The following is a 19,218-nucleotide window of genomic DNA, read 5'->3' on the forward strand; positions in this document are numbered from 1 at the left end:
AGTTTGTGTTTCACCATACAATAAAGGTCTCACACTACAAATGGCCAATAGCACTCGTATTTTAAATCATAATGGTGTTTTATTGAACTTGGGCAGTTAAACATTAATAAACAGGACTCTGAGAGCTCTCTATGTACATTACACCCCTGACTGCAAAGGCCCATCACACAAATAATGTATTTTCTTTTGTCATTGCCTTTAAGGCGTGAAAAATGGCAGCATGTAATGGAGCTAAATGAAGGTGGGGGATGATGCAGAATTGCACTGTGGATTTAAATGTTGTTAGTGAATTGTCTCCAAGAAAACAATGAGGCTGATTTAGAGTCCATAAAAGAGTTTTAATATAATCAGAGTCAATGTGAGGTGCTGCCTTGAAGGCAGATCATTATCGGTTATATTAACCTCTGTACCCTTGTCAAGCTAAAATTTAAGCTAAGAACTGTAGGTGGCACTGATATCAAGCCTTTGAAATGATCGTAATGCTGAATCTATTCACAAAAAAAATTCAACACGCTTGCTTGCAAATTTGTAACTATTCGCCTGACTTAAGCTGTAAACAAAGGTTAGAATTAGGGGTGGAGTTAGCGTTCAGACCTTTTCTAATGACTTAATTCAAGTGCAATTGAGCAAAATCCAAACACATTGCCTTAATTAGTATGGATTTCTCATGAGATCAGGATGAAAAAAAAAAGAATATTAAAGGTAAAAGTAGCTCCTAACTGTTTGCCATGTCTGTGAAACCAAATCACAAACAATCCAAAATGGCTGCTGCTTGTGATCCATTAAGAATGAAGTTCATGTTTGAAAAGTTTTAATTACAATGAAAACTTTTTTTTTTTTTTTTTAAATAATCATGACGGTATTGTGATGATTGTGCAGTTAGTCAGGAATTCAGGAATTCAGCGTGCACATTATCCAACTGGTTTTCCTTTAGATAACTACAAATAATCACCAACCACAAAGCCATGGTTTCACTAGGGTACAGTCTGCTAATTAAAAGTGCTGTTTAAATCGATACAGTACTTTAGTGAATTGTAAGTATATGTTGAATTAAATATTAAGTACTTTAAATCCTGCTCATTTACACACATAAGCTGACAATTAGCATTTTAATAGCATTTTAATTCTTGCACTTTGTTTTTTATTTAATTTTAATATACCATTGTGAATTGGAATTTCATGAATTTTCGTATATCAGTCCCACTTAAGTACTGCTCTGGTTTCTGACAAATGCTTTCATTAATATTTTTTGTGAATTAATATTAATAAGAAGCTCTTGGCTACAGACTTATAGTGTTAGAATTTGTGTGTGTGTGTGTGTGAATATGGTCACAAATGGACTAAATTTGTACTTTGACCTAACTGTATTTTGATTCTGCGTACACTGCTATTATCAGTTTATTGTATAATGTTCCATGATCATTCATTTTACTGTGCAGCACATTGTCATGATATATCTACCCCAAAACAATAAAAATCCTATTTCATGCATGCGATTCACATCTCAGGGTTCCAAAGACTGTCATGCCATCTTTAAAATGTTTCATGACATCATTAGTGTCATTTATGAAGGGAGAAGTGCCAAGCAAGTTCTTACCAAATTGCTTAGACTTACTACTAATAGAAAGTTCAATGGCTTGGATGACTGAAACACTTCATAGACTATTTAATGCATGGTATACATACTGAAGTTATATACTTAATGTACTCCAAATGGGTTTTTAATTCTCTTGTAATGGCCACTATTCTAAGTGGTATTACATTTTATTAAAAAGTATTAAATATTGTCCCATTTCAACTGAGGAAGTGAACCAAACCAAATAGGGTTCACATCATGCCTGAAAAAAATCCCACTCTACTATTTTTGAAAGTTACTAACAGAGCCGTGTGTAACATTTACAGCTCCTTGCTGCCTGCAAAATAAAATGTAATTGCCATGAAAAAAGGTGGCAAACCTTTCCCTTCCCCTGATCCACACCTCTGTATGCAGCTGAGCAGCACTCCTGTGCATAGGGGTGGAGCTAATTTCCAAGCTGTACAAGCAAAACTTGATATCCATTGTATAACAATATTCAGAATCACAGTTTTATACCATTAAAATAAGATCATTACATTTATAGAAACACATTAGATATTACAATGTGCAATGTGAAGTGGGTAGCATTCCTGTGTGACTGCTACAAGATCCCTGGTTCAAGTCTGAGTTTAACTTGTGTCCATGTGGGTTTCCTCTGGGTTCTCCAGTTTACTCTCAAAAACATCCCAATAGATTAGAGATTCTAAATTCCCCCAAGGTGTTTGTGAATGGTGCCCTGTGGACCTCAAGGGTGTATTTCTGCCTAGCAGAAAAGGCAATGGATTCTCTGTGACCCCGATATACCCGAAGAAGAATGAACTGAAGTTTAAACTTCTAATCATTTACATTTATGGCATTTGGCAGACACCCTTATCCAGAGTGGTTTTGTCATCTCATTTATACATCTGAGCAGTTGCTCATGAGCCCAGCTGTGGCATTTTTGGCAGTGCTGGGATTTGAACCCACGACTTTCCAATCAGAAGTCCAACATCTTAAGCACTGCCCCACTAACCACTAACTATTCTTGTTTCTTTTCAGGCACCATCTCTGTCAACTCGGTACGTACCCCCTATAACGCTCCCGGAGAGAGTGAGATCCTGGATCTGGATGACACACTGTACCTTGGTGGTTTGCCAGAAGACCGCGCTGGTCTGGTGTTTCCCACCGAGGTGTGGACTGCACTGCTCAACTATGGTTACGTGGGCTGCGTGCGCGACTTGTTCATGGATGGCCAGAGCAAAGACATCCGGCGCATCGCTGAGGCCCAGAGAGCTGTAGGTGTCAAGCCTTCCTGCTCTAAAGAATCTCCAAAACAGTGCCTGAGCAACCCATGCCTGAACAGTGGCTCATGCAGGGAGGGCTGGAACCGCTACGTGTGTGACTGCTCAGGGACTGGCTACCTAGGTCGCTCCTGTGAGAGAGGTGAGTAATGATTTTCACTGCTATTATAGATTTCTGAGCCATGTAAGTAGAGTCATTGTCACTTTGCATGGCTGTTCAATACATTTCATTCATTTAGGAATTGACTATTACTGTGTCATCATGAAGGAAACTGTGACCAAGGAGACCATCATTTCTTGAGCTAAAATGAGTTGCACTGCAAATGTCAGGCTGTTCTCTGGGCAGATACTGCATTGCGCTATATAATTTACATGTTATAATAGGCCAAACCTGCAAAGTTTTAAGGTGATTGTGGGTTGAACAGGATCTCCACCCACTCTCTGCCTCTCCACTGTCAGCTCGGCCTTGAAAGAACGCGAGGCAGCCAGCACAGCTGACGTTACTGTTACTGTGGTAATTGGGTTTCTTTCCAATCCATGTCACCTTCATAGAGAGACACTGAAGCGTGTATTATGTATTTATTTTTTGTCTTTATTATTTTTTTATTTCCATCCCTGGCAGAATTTCAGTGCTGTTGTTTTTCCAGATGAATGCTCACAGCCAGAGTTACCCCTACAGTGCACCATGCAAAACAGGGCAAAGACAAAGAGACAGCCAGTCAATAAATTCCATTTCCTCTCTGAGTGTACTGAGCTAAATATCATTGTCCACCAGTGCTGCCCATCTGAGCTATCTGTGTGAAGTGCTCGGACTCAGGCCAGTTGTTTAATGGGAGTGCTTTGCCTTTAAGAATGTGCCAGTTGTCTGGGCACAGTAATCCCCCTCCAGCAAAGTCCTGGCTGCTTCAACCAAACACAATCAGTTATGTTTTCATTGTCACAACTGCATAGAGGAATTATGGAAATGATCTGACCAATTAGTACAATAGAGATTAGTGGCAATTCTGCATTATCAAGCTTCAGAAACGCTGTGAGCTTGAGAGATGGTGAAGTGCTGCTCCAGTGAGTGCTGCCAAATCCATCCACATACCGCACAACTGTTTAACTGGCAAATTGGAGCAGTTTGTTAGTGGAGGAATAAAGAAAGGGAAAGAGGCTGTGTGGAGGAGGATGTGAAAGGGATTTAACAAAAAGACACCAAATGTGGCAGTTGTGGAGGAAGTAATTAATGTTTGCTTGAGCTGAAGTAGACATCCTCTTACAGAAACTAGCTAGTTGATTAATTTTCTATAACAGCAGCTCTGACAATAGTTACATCTACAACTCGAATCACAAGTTTATATATTAATGTGCTTTTTTAATATGTTATAATTTCTATAGGAACAACTTATACAGGGAGAAGAGTTGTGGACACTTTGCACAAACTTTTTTTAGCGTGTAATTGTTTATATAGTGAAGTATGTAAGGAATTATAATGATTGGCAAATACTTTATAAAAAATTAATCATTTTTGCTTGTTATTTACAAATAAATACTTTGGAGTAAGATGTCATTGGGAATGAATTAACTTTGGGGGAGTAATGGAACCACATCATTGATTATTTTCCTATCACAGTTGTGTTTTGTTTTTTACTCCGCGAAGGACATGTATGAAATGGGTTATGACGCATATCATAGTTTACATTCGAACAATTGTTAACAGGGACTTCTCAGCACCGAGTTCAGTGTAAATTCTTCACACAGTTGGCAAAACAGAGTTGTATGTGGACTGAACTGTGAATGCATTTTTCATTGCTTTGACAGTTCAGTGAACACAGTGTTCAATGCTCTACCAAGAGCAAAACTGTGCATTTCTACAGCCGATATGCACATGTTTACATCCAATTCAGTTCAAAATCAAATGAATAATAGTTTGGATTTCAAGCAGATATGGGCCATTCTACAGAATTGGTGCAAACTGATGTCCTACAACCAAGTATTCAAATCTTAGATGTTTACTAAGATCCTTCTATTATCTGTTGAAACCCACAATAATATTTAAAATATCAGTAAGCTTAATATATATAAAGTCATCATTTATTGGGTACTTTCAATTGGGAGGTAGATGTCCCGAACCCTAACCCCTAAATTTCAACTTATGAAAATGGTATTGAAATAATGTTTTCACTTTATTGCATTGTTGTTTTTAAAAAATATCTTTTTAATTTTTTTTTTTTAAATGATGTTCAAAAAAAATTATTTATTTTATATTTTCTTTGTAAATCATGAAACTTTATGTAAAAAAGAAAAGTGTCCTGCATTTTTATGTCACTACCGAAACAGTCTATGTTTTAGTCCATTGGCTGAGACTGATTTTAACCATTCCCCTACATTTTATATCAGGAAATATTCCTGTGTCCCTCTCTCCAATTCTGTAGAATGGCCAATATAAATTTGTCAAATAACAAGAATTACTGTACATAGTACTACAAATCTGTGGTTATAGGAAAGGGGAACAGTGGATGTTCTGGGTGAGAGGCAGGTCAACAGCACTCTATGTGAAGCCATATGATTCAGTGGATTGTTGTAACATGATTCCCAATTCCGGCCATACAACACAGCAGCAATTTTATTTGTGCATGACCTCTATACAAGGATTAAACCTGAAGAAGGGAAGAGGTAAGAAATCAGGCCAAGCATTCAGATCATATGTGATTTGAAAATTGCATTTCACTTTTCCTCCCTCCTTATGCGTAATTAAACTGAAGAGGTGGAAAACTTATCGGTCCCCCTTGTACCACTAAAATAGCTCTGAACTGTCGAGGCATGGACTCCACAAGACCTCTGAAGGTGTGCTGTGGTATATGACACCAAGACGTTAGCAGCATATCCTTTTAGCCCTGTAAGTTGTGAGGTGGGGCCTCCATGGATTTAGATTTGTTTGTCCAGCAAATCCCACAAAGGCTCAGTCAGATCGAGATTTTGGGAATTTGGAGGCCTCTTTCTCAAACCATTCTTGAGCAATTTTTGCAGTATCACAAGGTGCATTTTCCTACTGAAAGAGGCCACTGCCATTAGGGAATACCAATGCCATGAAGGGGTGTACTTGGTCTGCAACAATGTTTAGGTAGGTGGTACGTGTCAAAGTAACATCCACATGAATGCCAGGACCCAGGGTTTTCCAGCAGAACATTACCCAGAGCATCACACTGCCTCTGTAGACTTGTCTTCTTCCCATAGTGCATCCTAGTGCCACCTCTTCCCCAGGGAAGTAACACATGCAACCAGCCATCCACATGAAAACATGATTCATCAGACCTGGCCACTTTCTTCCATTGCTGAATGATCCAGTTCTGATGCTCACATTCCCATTGTAGGTGCTTTTGGCGATGGACGGGGTTCAGCATGGGCTCGCTGACTCGCTGACACCTTTCTATCATAGCCAGCATTAACTTTTTCAGCAATTTATGCTACAGTAGCTCTTCTGTGAGATCAAACCAGATGGGCTGGCTAGCCTCCCTCCATATGCGCATCAATGAGCCTACGGTTGTCCTTCCTTGGACCACTTTTGGTGGGTAATAACCACTGCATACCAGTTAGATACCGCAAGACCTGCCCTTTTGGAAATGCTCTGACCCAGTCATCTAGCCATCACAATTTGGCTGTTTGTCAAAGTCGTGCAGATTCTTACGCTTCCCCAATTGTCTGCTTCCAACACATCAACTTCTAGAACTGACTGTTCCCTTTCTGCCTAATATATATATCCCACCCCTTGACAGGTGCCACTGTAACAAGATAATTAATGTTATTCACTTAACCTGTCAGTGGTTTTAATGATATGGCTGCTCAGATGCTTGGACATTGGATTCCTGTACTTCACAGCTGAAGCTTATCAGTGAAGGATCATGCAAGCAGAGTGTTTTTCCCATTGTTTATCAAAGAAGGAGATAATGTTGTGATGTTGAATAGAACATGTAGCTAAATGTAGTGTAAACTGGGCAAACTATGGCTTTACCAGAGACTGTAGAATTTTAGAGTAAATTAGGTAGATTGCACTGCTTTAGCATTTGCATTTCTATCAGACTTGTTCTAGTTGCTTTTGCTAGTTACGGTACTAGTTACAGTCAATACTGTAAATATGCTTTTTGTATACAAAAGCATCTTTACTTACTTTATCCCTATTACACCAGTGACTAAACTTACTCTTAAAATATACTTCAAATTAATAAATGAATAAAATAATGTGTCGAGTGTTTTAGTGTTAAATTGCAATTATGTATTGACCTCCAAAAAACACTGTGATGATATCCATGAGTCTTTGGGCAGCCTGCATGGTCCCTCTTGTACATAAATGCATCTATTACTGAACTGAAAGAGATCCACATCGACACTAAACCTCATTATCTACGTTTCCGTACAAGTTTCCTGTGTGCTCAGTGTCATAAAAAATAAATAAAAAATAAATGAAGAAATCACATAAATTGTCCAGGCCTTCTAAAGACCCAGTGATTGAAGCAAACCAGTAATGTACTGAATGTCTATTTATTTTCTTCTTCTTTTTTTTTATTTTTTTAAATCTGAGATATGTATCAGTATTGGTGTGTAGCACATCAGTTTCATTGATCACACTGATAGCGAGAGAGAGATTCAGAGAGCCAGTAATAGGATCCTCATCTAATTCCTTCAGCTATATACCTGATTGACTGCAATGTTGGCAAGTTATTAATGTTAATTCACAGGTCTAAGCTTGGCAGCTATGTGAAAAATTTATACATGGCAAATCATCCATTGGAACGCAGGATCCAAGCATGAGCATTGCTGAATTATGTACGATGCCTTAGAGCCAAATCTTCCTGTTTACCATGAGTGTTGAACATATATTTCCGTAATCCCTGTAGCGAGCAGAGCTTCTGAGTGCTCCAGCATGCTGGTGGATTGTGCTGGGCTCGGCAGGGAGGTATAACACAAACATGTGACTCCTGACTCCCACCCTACACACAATTTGCACAAACGGTGTGTCTTCCCCCTTTACAGCTATGCCAAGTGCCATGCAAACCTTCAGAAAGTGCTTGCTCAAATATAGGCATGTAAGGTGTTTGTGTATGTGAGAGTGAGAAACAGAAAAAAAGAGATTAAGGGGGAGGCACAGGAAGTGTGTGTGTGTGTGTGTGTGTGTGTGTGTGTGTGTGTGTTCATACATTAGGTGTTAGGTTGTTATGGTGCTTTTGAGAGGAGGAGTCTTGGACAGGACCGAGTGGTTAATGAAAGTAGGAACAGATGGAGGTGCAGATGGAGAGAGTGATCTGATCTATGTGCACTCCCTTCTACCTGCAGTCCAACATATCTGATTGGGTTAGGAAGTAGGACATTGCCTTTTTCAGAGACTCTCTATATTTTTCATATATATATATATATATATATATATATATATATTCATATATATATATATATATATATATATATATATATATATATATATATATATATATATATATATATATATATATATATTACACACACAAGCACAAACAGACTATACACTATATGGCCAAAAGTTTGTAGACACCTGACAATCACACCCATATATGGTCATTCCCCATAATGTTGCCAAAAATTTGAAAGCACACGATTGTCTAGAATGTCTTTGTATGCTAGAGCATTACAGTTTCCCTTCTCTGGAACTAAGGGGTCAAACCCAGTCATGTTTGAGTGTGACAGTGCACCTCTGCACAAAGCACACAGGGGTTTGCCAAGGTTGGTGTTGAAGAACTTCAGTGGCCTGTACAGAACCCCGACCTCAACCTCACTGAACACCTTTGGGATGAACTGGAACGTCAACTCCACCCCAGGCCTCCTCACCTGGCATAGGGGTCTGATCTCACTAATGTTTGTGGCTGAATGGGCAAATCCCCACAATCAGGGTTTTTTTTTTTAACCCAAAAATCTGATGAAAAACCAACACTAATGAAAAGACTAGCCTTTAGTTATTGTTATTTCTTCTTCTTCTTCTAGCACTAATGTTCAGATTCAAATTAAACCCATTCAAATTAAGAGTTATGAATGCTGTTTACATATATATTTTTTTTACATATAAAATTTTGCAATACTCACATTGATATACATCGACATTTGTTGATGTCACAGCAACCTCTCAGCAACTTTGATTACAGCACAAGCACTGTAGGGCCTCCTTCTCTCCCTCACGGTTCTCCTTATTACTTTCTTCTCTCTCTTTTCTTTTACTTATTCCCTATACCTCTATCTTTTTCTCATTTTCTTTCTACCTGCTTGTCTCTTCTTTCTCTTTTCTTCCAGAAATTTCTAAATTATACACCTCAGTGCATTTCAGTTTTTGGTTTAGTTTTATATCTGTGATATTCCCAATCCCCATGTCCCACCTCCCTCCCCAACCACACCTCAACCCCCAACCACCAGCCCCCACCTTCGCGTTTCAGTTTCCGTGCTCAGTTTTCCAAGCATGTCATCTTATTTGCGACCTCTGCAGCCCTCTTCATAGTGCAGACTGCTGCTGCTCCATCATGCCCTGATTGGATGTAATGCGTTGCTTGTCAGGTAGCACAGGAGCCACAGCACTAGGTTCTCCTGTCGCATGAATACACAGCACTGCAGGAGGGCAGGAATGAAAGTCTTTTCGAACCACTGGCTATCCTGCTCCTTTCATTATCCCCTCTCCTGGAGTGAGACTAGTCCTCTAAAGATGAGGCCAAGGCTCATTTGTCAAGCTGTCAGTGAGCTGGGGCTGTCTCTCCTACAGTGACGGACGATATGGAGGAATAAAGAATGAGTTGGAGGGGGTTAAAGGTCTCAGGAGGGGCTTTGCTCAAGGGAGATGGGCTTTCACTGCCCTGTGACTTCCTCTATCATGGAAACTCAAGTGTGTCGGGGAATAAAGAAGCTCATACAAACCATCCCAGATTTATGGTAAAGAATAAAGCTAATGTACTGCATCCGTCTGTGTCTGACTGTAGGTCACATTCTTGTAAATAAACAGACTATAATGTGCAGTTTTTGTCTGTGGGTATAACTAAGGCAGTACAGAAAGATTGGCTGTAGCTAGTGGCATTGTGGTGAGAATAATGAAAAGAAACTATTTTTACCTTTATCTAAATGTAATTATATACCTAAATATATTCCTACATATACACAGTTTTGAACACTGACAATCTATCTTGCATGCCAAGCCATTGCTAGCAAGCTAGTTAACTCTCTAACAGTAAACAATAAAATGTAGTTATCCAATCTAATCTATCCTCCAGACGGACTGCATCCAATTTTTACAGAATAATTTAGCCATGTCGTGAAGCATCATATCAGATCTTGTATCTGCACGCTTCTGAAATTAGCTTCCTACATTCTGGATCTTCTGCACTACTGTATGAAGGACTTTTTCAAAGGGCAGTGCTCAAACCTTCACAGTGAGCACAAAAACATTTATGAAGTTTGGACTAAAATAACTGTTGTAGTCTAATAAAAAAAGGTTTCAAGTTGAATATGGAGCGAATCTATGACTTATTTACTAATCTTAGTTAAGGCTAGACCGGACCTGTCTTGGACATCTATGGACATCTCTGGTCGGTCATTACTCACTGGGTTTGCAGTGAATTTTTAGTGGACTAAACATGAATGGAACTTTGCTTGTGTAATTTAGTGCGACTGCACAGATCCCTGAATCACAGATAGTGAAAAGTGCTATGTTGCTATTTTAAAATTAATGTCATTATTTCAACTTATTGTAACTTGTTATTTCAATATGTCATTACTTTGACCTATCTCATTTTTTCAACGTATTTCAATTTAATAAATCATTATTATTTCAGGGGGCACGGTGGTCTTAGTGGTTAACATGTTTCCTCTGGGTACTCCGGTTTCCTCCCACAGTCCAAAGACATGCGTTGTAGGCTTATTAGCATTTCTAAATTGTCCGTAGTGCGTGGATGTGTGTGCGATTGTGCCTTGTGATGGATTAGCACCCATACAGGGTGTCTCCCACTTTGTGCCCCGAGTTCCCTGGGATAGACACCAGGATCCCCACAACCCTGTAGGATAAGTGGTATGGAAAATGGCAGGATGGAACTCATTATTTTAAACATTCTCATCATTTTAACATACAGTACTATCTTGCTATTTTGACTACTTTTCACTACCAGTAAGACTAATTTATTGAAATATTAGCTTATATTTCTTATTCCATATGCTATATCCCTGACATTAGGTAAGCCAGGCACGGTTTTAGTAGAATTCAGTTGATATTTGGATAGCTACATTTTACTGTATCTATTCACTTACTGTAAATCTTTTTAGGTATGGTTAAGGTTTTGTCTCCTAGCACTTATATTTACAGAATATAAACTATAATAGTCATATAATAGTTGTGTTGTACTTATTTATACAATAACCCATGGGCCTGAAGTGTGTCTGGAAACCGAGCCCAAGGAAATCTAAAATGACCTTTTTCTATAAGCGAGGGCTTGTCAAACAAGTCAATATTTAGTAAGATCATGGACTGAAAAGACTAGTACAACATCACCGCAGCCTCAGGTGAGGACCCACGCAAATGCACACAGCCAGATGCATGCACACACACGTAGGTGCTTTTCCTCAGGGGCAGACTGCTCTCTTTTGTGCTCATTAGTATGCACACTGCCATGCTTGTTCTTCTGTTTTCTGCTTGTTTTCCTCTGGCTCAGCCCCCCCACCCCACTCACTCACTCACTCCCAGGCTTGGCTATGTGCTAATGGAAACAGGAGATGGTGAGAAGAGACAGTCAGTGGAGTTTACAGTACCTGAGTAGCTTGTGTGTGCGTAAAAAGGAGGACAGTCTAATTGGTGCTAGCCTGCAGCCATGGAGGTCTCTGGAGCTCTTTCACTGAAGACAGATGTATTCGTAGTAGTTTTCATGCCAAGTTTTGAGAAATGTACCTATATTACAAGCCAGTTTTCACACTGGGACAGATGTGACCAAATAAAACCTTTGAGTTCATTAGATTTGTGGACTGTAAAGATTTTTTTTTTTTTAATTAACACCATGCAGACATTTCTGCTGTAGGTTTTAGCTGTCTGGATGTTTTCCTCACCATTCGTCTAGTAAAATGGCTGGCATTCTGAGTGCTCTGCTATCTTCTATAAGAAATGCAGTGGCTTAGGATCTAGCCGCTTAATTGAATTGGCCAATAAAGTGATTGCTGCATGTATAAACAGATTAGAGAAATGGAGACAGGCTGAGGTTGTAAAATGCAGCTCTAAAGCCGAGCCCTGCCACACAGCAGTACGAATACATTACCGGTGATTGAGTTAATAAATTATGCTTTGTATGGAAATGAACTAATGAAGCCCAGGATGTAAGGTCATTATTTATGGGCTTCGTGTCCTGGGTGTCTGTGTGCAGTGGTGGTGAGGGCTGTTGTGTGGTTGTCTGGTGCTGCAGACAACCATAGTCCAGTTGTAAAAGGCTGTAGTAACCTGTCACTCATCTGTCTCTATGAACCTTGGTGTTTATGATCCACAGCACAGTCCTGCCTTCATTGCATTCATACTGCCTTCAGCTTTACCTCCCTTTCTCAATGCTTTATAGCAACATCTAATTTCTCTCTCTCTCTCTTTCTCTCTCAGATGCCACTATCCTCAGTTATGATGGCAGTAAGTTTATGAAGATCAAGTTGCCGGTGGTGATGCACACCGAGGCAGAGGACGTGTCACTGCGCTTCCGCTCCCAGCGAGCTTACGGTGTTCTGATGGCCACAACTTCTCGCAACTCTGCAGACACACTTCGCCTGGAGTTGGACGGAGGGCGGGTCAGACTCACGGTCAATCTAGGTACCTCACCCAATCAGAGCATTTTGCCTCGACACCTCTACACATACATACACCTTAAACTCACACATGTAACGATATCTATCTTAATGTTTATACTCACAAAGACTCACATTTATAGGTACAAGATATGAAAGTGTTATTCACATTTTACTACCACCTTTCATTAAGTATTCACAATTCAGTGAAACATACAGAACGACATACTTCTATAATTTTGCAACATTATAGAATTCAGTTATTCACACACTGCTGAACATACATTAGGCACTGCATATGCTTTTATCGTCTCTGTGTGCTGAAGAGAGAATGGGACGGTGTACATCCTTCAAAGGCCAGGTTCTGCGGCCCTGCGCACACTTCCAGATGAGCGTGCTGTAGCCCCTCCCACCACGGAGTGCACTTTTAGATTACCATACTTTCACATCCTTCCTGATTAATATGGCCAGTCAAGTAAAGCTTCAGTTATGTTTGTCTGTGTCTGGATTTTCCTATTTGAACCCTAGTGGAACCATAAAATCCGCTAATCCTCAATAAACAGGTTAGAAAGCCATGTGTTCAGTCGTGTAGATCAGTAGTCCAATCCAGTGATGAAAGCAAGAGACAATTAAGAGTCATCATACAACGTATAGGAGATACCAGGCAAATCTACTACTACTGTGCAACTTGAAGATTTTTAAAAATATATTATATTATACTATATTACATTACATTACATTGCATTATATTACATTACATTATATTAAATTATATTAATTTCACAAGTAACTAGTAACGATTTCTACAAATCCAGTATTCATAACATCATAACTGCGTTTATATTATATTATTCATAATCCTTAATAACGTATGGTGCCTGACCAAGTCTGTATAAAATCATATAAGTAGTTATAGTTATAGTTATATATGCTTTATAAATTGTTATGCACACATGTACCCGTAATGTGAGGTGTCATTACTACATTATGTGTACTGCAAGTTATAATGTATTATATGTACTGACCAGACATAGTGCTCTATCTGTTATATATATTATTTTTAAAAACACTGCAGCTGAATACAATTGATTTTGCCTTGTAAATAATGATGCCAAATAAACATAACTTCTGGCCAATCAGATTTGAGAATTCAGCAATGCGGTGGTGTAAAAGATATCTCATATGGTATATAAGACATTATAAATACATTTATAATGCATTATCAATACTGGATGAATAGACAAATGGATGGATAGATAGATAGATAGATAGATAGATAGATAGATAGTCAGATGGATGGATGGATGGATAGAGAGAGATAGATAGATAGATAGATAGTCAGATAGATAGATGGATGGATGGAGAGAGATAGATGGGTGGATGGATGGAGAGAGATAGATAGATGGCTGGATAGATAGATAGATAGATAGATAGATAGTCAGATAGATAGTTAGATGGATGGATGGATAGAGAGAGATAGATAGATAGATAGATAGATAGATAGATAGTCAGACAGATAGTTGGATGGATGGATGGATGGATGGATGGATAGAGAGATAGATAGATGGATGATAGATAGATAGATAGTCGGATAGATAGATAGATAGATAGATAGTCAGATGGATGGATGGATAGATAGATAGATAGTCGGATGGATGGATGGATAGATAGATAGATAGTCGGATGGATGGATGGATGGATGAATAGAGAGAGATAGATAGATAGATAGTCAGATAGATAGATAGATAGATAGATAGTCAGATAGATGGATGGATGGATGGATGGAGAGATAGATAGATGGGTGGATGGATGGAGAGAGATAGATAGATGGCTGGATAGATAGATAGATAGATAGTCAGATAGATAGTTGGATGGATGGATGGATGGATGGATGGATGGATAGAGAGATAGATAGATGGATGGATAGATAGATAGATAGTCAGATAGATAGATAGATAGATAAATAGTCAGATGGATGGATGGATAGATAGATAGATAGTCGGATGGATGGATGGATGGATGAATAGAGAGAGATAGATAGATAGATAGTCAGATAGATAGATGGATGGATGGATGGAGAGATAGATAGATGGGTGGATGGATGGAGAGAGATAGATAGATGGATAGATAGATAGATAGATAGTCAGATAGATAGATAGTTAGATGGATGGTTGGATGGATGGATAGAGAGATAGATAGATGGATGGATAGATAGATAGATAGTCAGATAGATAGATAGATAGATAGATAGTCAGATAGATAGTTAGATAGATGGATAGATAGTCAGATAGATAATAATTAGATGGATGGATGGAGAGATAGATAGATAGCTGGATGGATGAAGAAATAGATAGATAGATAGTCAGATAGATAAATAGTCAGATAGATGGATGGATAGATAGATAAATAGTCAGATAGATGGATGGATAGATAGATAGTCGGATGGATGGATGGATGGATAGCTGGATAGATGGATGGATGGAGAGATAGATAGACGGATAGATAGATAGATAGATAGATAGATAGATAATAGTTAGATGGATGGATGGAGAGATAGATAGCTGGATGGATGAAGAAATAGATAGATAGATAGATGGATGGATGGAGAGATAGATAGTCAGATAGATAAATAGTTAGATAGATGGATGGATAGATAGATAGTCGGATAGGTAGATAGTCGGATGGATGGATGGATGGATAGCTGGATAGATGGATGGATGGAGAGATAGATAGATAGACGGATGGATGGAGAGATAGATAGATAGATAGATGGATGGATGGATGGATGGATGGATAGAGAGATAGATAGATAGATGGATAGATAGATAGATAGTCAGATAGATAGATAGTTAGATAGATAGATGGATGGATGGATGGATAGAGAGATAGATGGATGGATGGATAGATAGATAGATAGTCAGACAGATAGATAGATAGATAGATAGATAGATGGATGGATGGATAGATAGATAGTCAGATAGATAGATAGATAGATAGCTGGATGGATGAAGAAATAGATAGATAGATAGATGGATGGATGGAGAGATAGATGGATGGATTGAGTGATAGATAGATAGATTATTAATCTTAAAAATATAAAAGATATTATTCACTTGAATCATGGAAATCATACAAAAGGACCATAAGATCGATCCCATGCTGTTGCGCAAGCTTTTCACATCAACGTGTGTAGTAGCCCAGGATGGCAGACTAGTGTATGCCCATAAAAAAATGTCCCCAGACCAAGGAGTGTGTCTTCAATAATGTCACTTAATGTCATCGGACTTCACAAAAAACACAATGACATTTAGCCTGTCCCAAATGTCTAGGCTTGCCCTTAATCCACAAGCTTCTTCAGCCCTCACCTTTTCAACACTAACACTCACTCACTCACACACACAAACACACGCACAGACAAACACTTCCAAATCATTGTCTTCTACCCCAGAGGCAATTGCACTCCCTGTTCGGACGGGCATACGTTGCTCTCTGGCTGTTTGCGACCACATTTTTGCTGTGGTTGACGACACACAAATGGGCTACAGCCTCATGGGAGAGAAAGGAGCTGGATTTGTGATTTGCTCTGGATTTCTCGCAGCCCTCCACTCTATCAGAACACACTCTCCTTCGAAGCTGGTGCACAGAAGAATATCGATTCAGCAACGCATAAGCGGACTTTAAGAAAAAGATGGTGATAAAAGAAGCTTCTGCATTGCAGCAGAGGCTAAAATAAGATGGATTATTTATTCCAGTCGCCACAGAACAGGCAGCTGTTTCGCTTCAGCATTAAAGAGGGTTTCAGATGTATTCAATGAATTATTTGTAGTGAAAGGAATGTCGAATGGTGTCTGAATAATCTACACGGCAGTGGCATCTGTAATCAAAATGAGAATAGCCACGTGTGGGATTGATTTATGAGTGCAGTTTGTAATCTTTCTAGAACTATACGCATCATACAGTTTCAATGATATCTTAATAAAATCGTGATTTGCATAGTATTTTGTGAGGTTCATCATTTTAGGATTTACACATTAATCGGCTCCGCCCCCATACAGCAGAAGCACACTACAAGAAATTAAGATGCTGCCTAAACAGGTGTGTAGAGTAATACAGAGGTAGGGAATTGTTTTATTACAGTTCATCGTGTAGACAGCAGAGGGCTCTAAAATACTCCGAAAAGCTCTAAAAATATGGATAATGCGATATGTATTCATTAAAATGAATTACTATTATTATTAATGTGTTCGAGAAACACCCATTTCTAAACGTGCATTCTTAATATGTATGTGACCTATCTCACACACACACACGCACACGCGCGTGCGTACGTGCATACGCACACGTATATTTCCTGCACCATGTGAGATAATACAAGTCTAAATATTTGCTCGTAAGCATGACACTGTTTACATGTGCGACGAAAAAGCAGACTTTTTTGCAAGAGTTTGCAAGTGGTTTTTTTTTATTTATTTATTTTTTTTTTTTATTGCCCAGAAAAGCATTCTGAATTCAGCTCCACTCCCAAGAGGCTTAGCTTGACGGTGGACACGCTCCAGCTCTCTGCTGCAGTGTGCCTGGACAAGCACAAGTCTTCCCACTCTGTCCTATTTATCAGCCCTTTTCCACATTAAATTTGTCTTCTTTTGCTCATTAAAGGGAAATGTGTTTTTAACATATGTGCATACTGGAGCAGCAGAAGCGCCGGTAGTGAGGGCATGCTGTTACGCTGACCAGATTCTCCCTTCCTTTCTCTCTTCCTCACTTCTGCCTCGGCCTTTTTCTGAGCTGAGAAATTAATCAGCCGTCTTTTGAATATTCAGGAGTTCTGGACTCATATGGATCTGGAATATAATCATATTTCTATACTTGCCAAATTTGCCTAATTCTAAATATATTACAGATCAGCGAGGATATGAATATTTATGAGCATCCGAGACAGCATGTGAGAGTGTGTTCCCTCCACCTGGAGTTCATTATCTCGACGTGGGAGGCAGAGAGGAGAGAGCGATAGAGAGAGAAAATATGTGTCTGATCAGTGGGACAGATGCTCTCCAGTCCACTCCGTTTGTGTGTCTGTCCCCAGTTTGTGGACAGTGTGTTGTAATGGATGTCTGCAGTCATAACCTTGAAGGCTGAATTTACATCTTGTCTGTTCTTCCCCATCTAGACTGTATCAGGATTAACTGTACTACCAGTAAGTGACTCTCTTCCTTAACCCTCTTTCCTCTAGCTCTGCTTCTATAATGCTGAATGAAATATGATGAAATGTGTGAAACATGAACAAATGAATGAGTTTATTTATGAAAATGTGTGAGGTGTGTGTGTGTGTGGGTGGGGGGGGGGTATGGTAGCTATCATGTCCACCAGGGTTCAGTGACGTAGAACTTAAGCTAGATTGCTGTCAGGTAGTACCGTGTGTGTGTGTGTGTGTGTGTGTGTGTGTGTGTGTGTGCGTGTAGCCTGCAGCTCTCTGGCAGCCATTTTAAAGCAGTGGGAGAAATGAAGCTAGCTGTGGCTATGAAGAGCCGTGATTAAGCGTCTCCTTCACAGATCGCACTCCAGCTTGCAGCAGTTCCCACACCTTCACGCAGATCATTTCTACTGAGAACCTCTTCTCAAATCCCCCTTAACTCTGCCTCCAGCTTTCCGTCATTCTCCCCTTTTTTACTCCCTCTCTCTTTTTTTATCTCTTCTTCTCCCTCATTCCCATTGTACTTAAAGGGATGAGTTGTTGTTTTTTTCTCATTTCAAAGCAGGGAAGGAGAGGCAGAGCTGCTGATGCTGAGGTGTTTTTTGTATTCTCATTAACCTCACAGCAGAGCGGGACACGGCCAACGGATAGATTGCAAAGCAAAAAAAACAGAGGGAAAAAAAAGAATGGTGCAATGTGATAGACAAGCTTTCATGGTTTCCTTGCTCTTTTCTGAATTTCCATTTTGAATTCAGTGACTTGCTGATTTGCTCAGCTTAGCTTGATGTCTGTTCTCTTAAGGGCTCTGGGTAATTAGCAGGTGTGTCACGAGTCTCACAAAAAAAGCATGCGCGCGCCTGTGTGTGTGTGTCTGTGTACGCGTGTTTGTTTCCTCACATCTCAGTGTTTGAGTGACTCATTTTGGCATGGCTCATTCACATTGGGAGTAAAGATAATAATCAGCCTCCATCTTTTTCTAAAAGCCACGATGCAGTTGTTAAACATGGCCTTCAAAAATATCTCTTTTTTGTGTTGCATAGTAACAACAGCATTCACACTTTTTTTTTTCCTATAGCTGAGCCTGCTTTCCTCAACCAATCAAAAGCTTCTCAGGCTTCATGGATATGACCTTTTTAAATCACTGGATGTGGATATCTAAATAGAGATAATCTTACCTGATTTTACATTCACTGTATTTTTTTTTTTTCACTTTGGTGTGTTCTCCTATTTAAATTCTCCTACCTATACTGTATGTCCTGTCATGTTTATAAGTCTGACAACATGCTTTATAAGAGCTCTATACTATGCTCTATACTTTTCAGGACATTTAAATGCAGCATCTTTACCCTGAGAAGAAAACTTGATGTGAATTAAACGAATGT

The 19,218-nt window shown here is 39.3% G+C and overlaps 1 protein-coding gene across 7 annotated transcripts in view; it reads left to right on the top strand.

Annotated features, from left to right (window-relative positions):
• The window catches only part of nrxn1a (neurexin 1a), a 171,819-nt gene that overhangs the window by 83,087 nt on the left and 69,514 nt on the right, over positions 1–19,218 (top strand). For 6 of the 7 annotated variants that reach the window (XM_053640432.1, XM_053640434.1, XM_053640438.1 and 3 more), the window contains 3 exons: positions 2,615–2,998; positions 12,467–12,670; positions 17,813–17,839. In XM_053640432.1, coding sequence (XP_053496407.1) covers positions 2,615–2,998; positions 12,467–12,670; positions 17,813–17,839 — 615 coding nt within the window. The remainder of the gene's footprint in view (positions 1–2,614; positions 2,999–12,466; positions 12,671–17,812; positions 17,840–19,218) is intronic. The other variant, XM_053640436.1, reaches the window with a different exon arrangement.

Source organism: Ictalurus furcatus, chromosome 13, assembly GCF_023375685.1.
Source record: "Ictalurus furcatus strain D&B chromosome 13, Billie_1.0, whole genome shotgun sequence".
Lineage (NCBI taxonomy): Eukaryota > Metazoa > Chordata > Actinopteri > Siluriformes > Ictaluridae > Ictalurus > Ictalurus furcatus.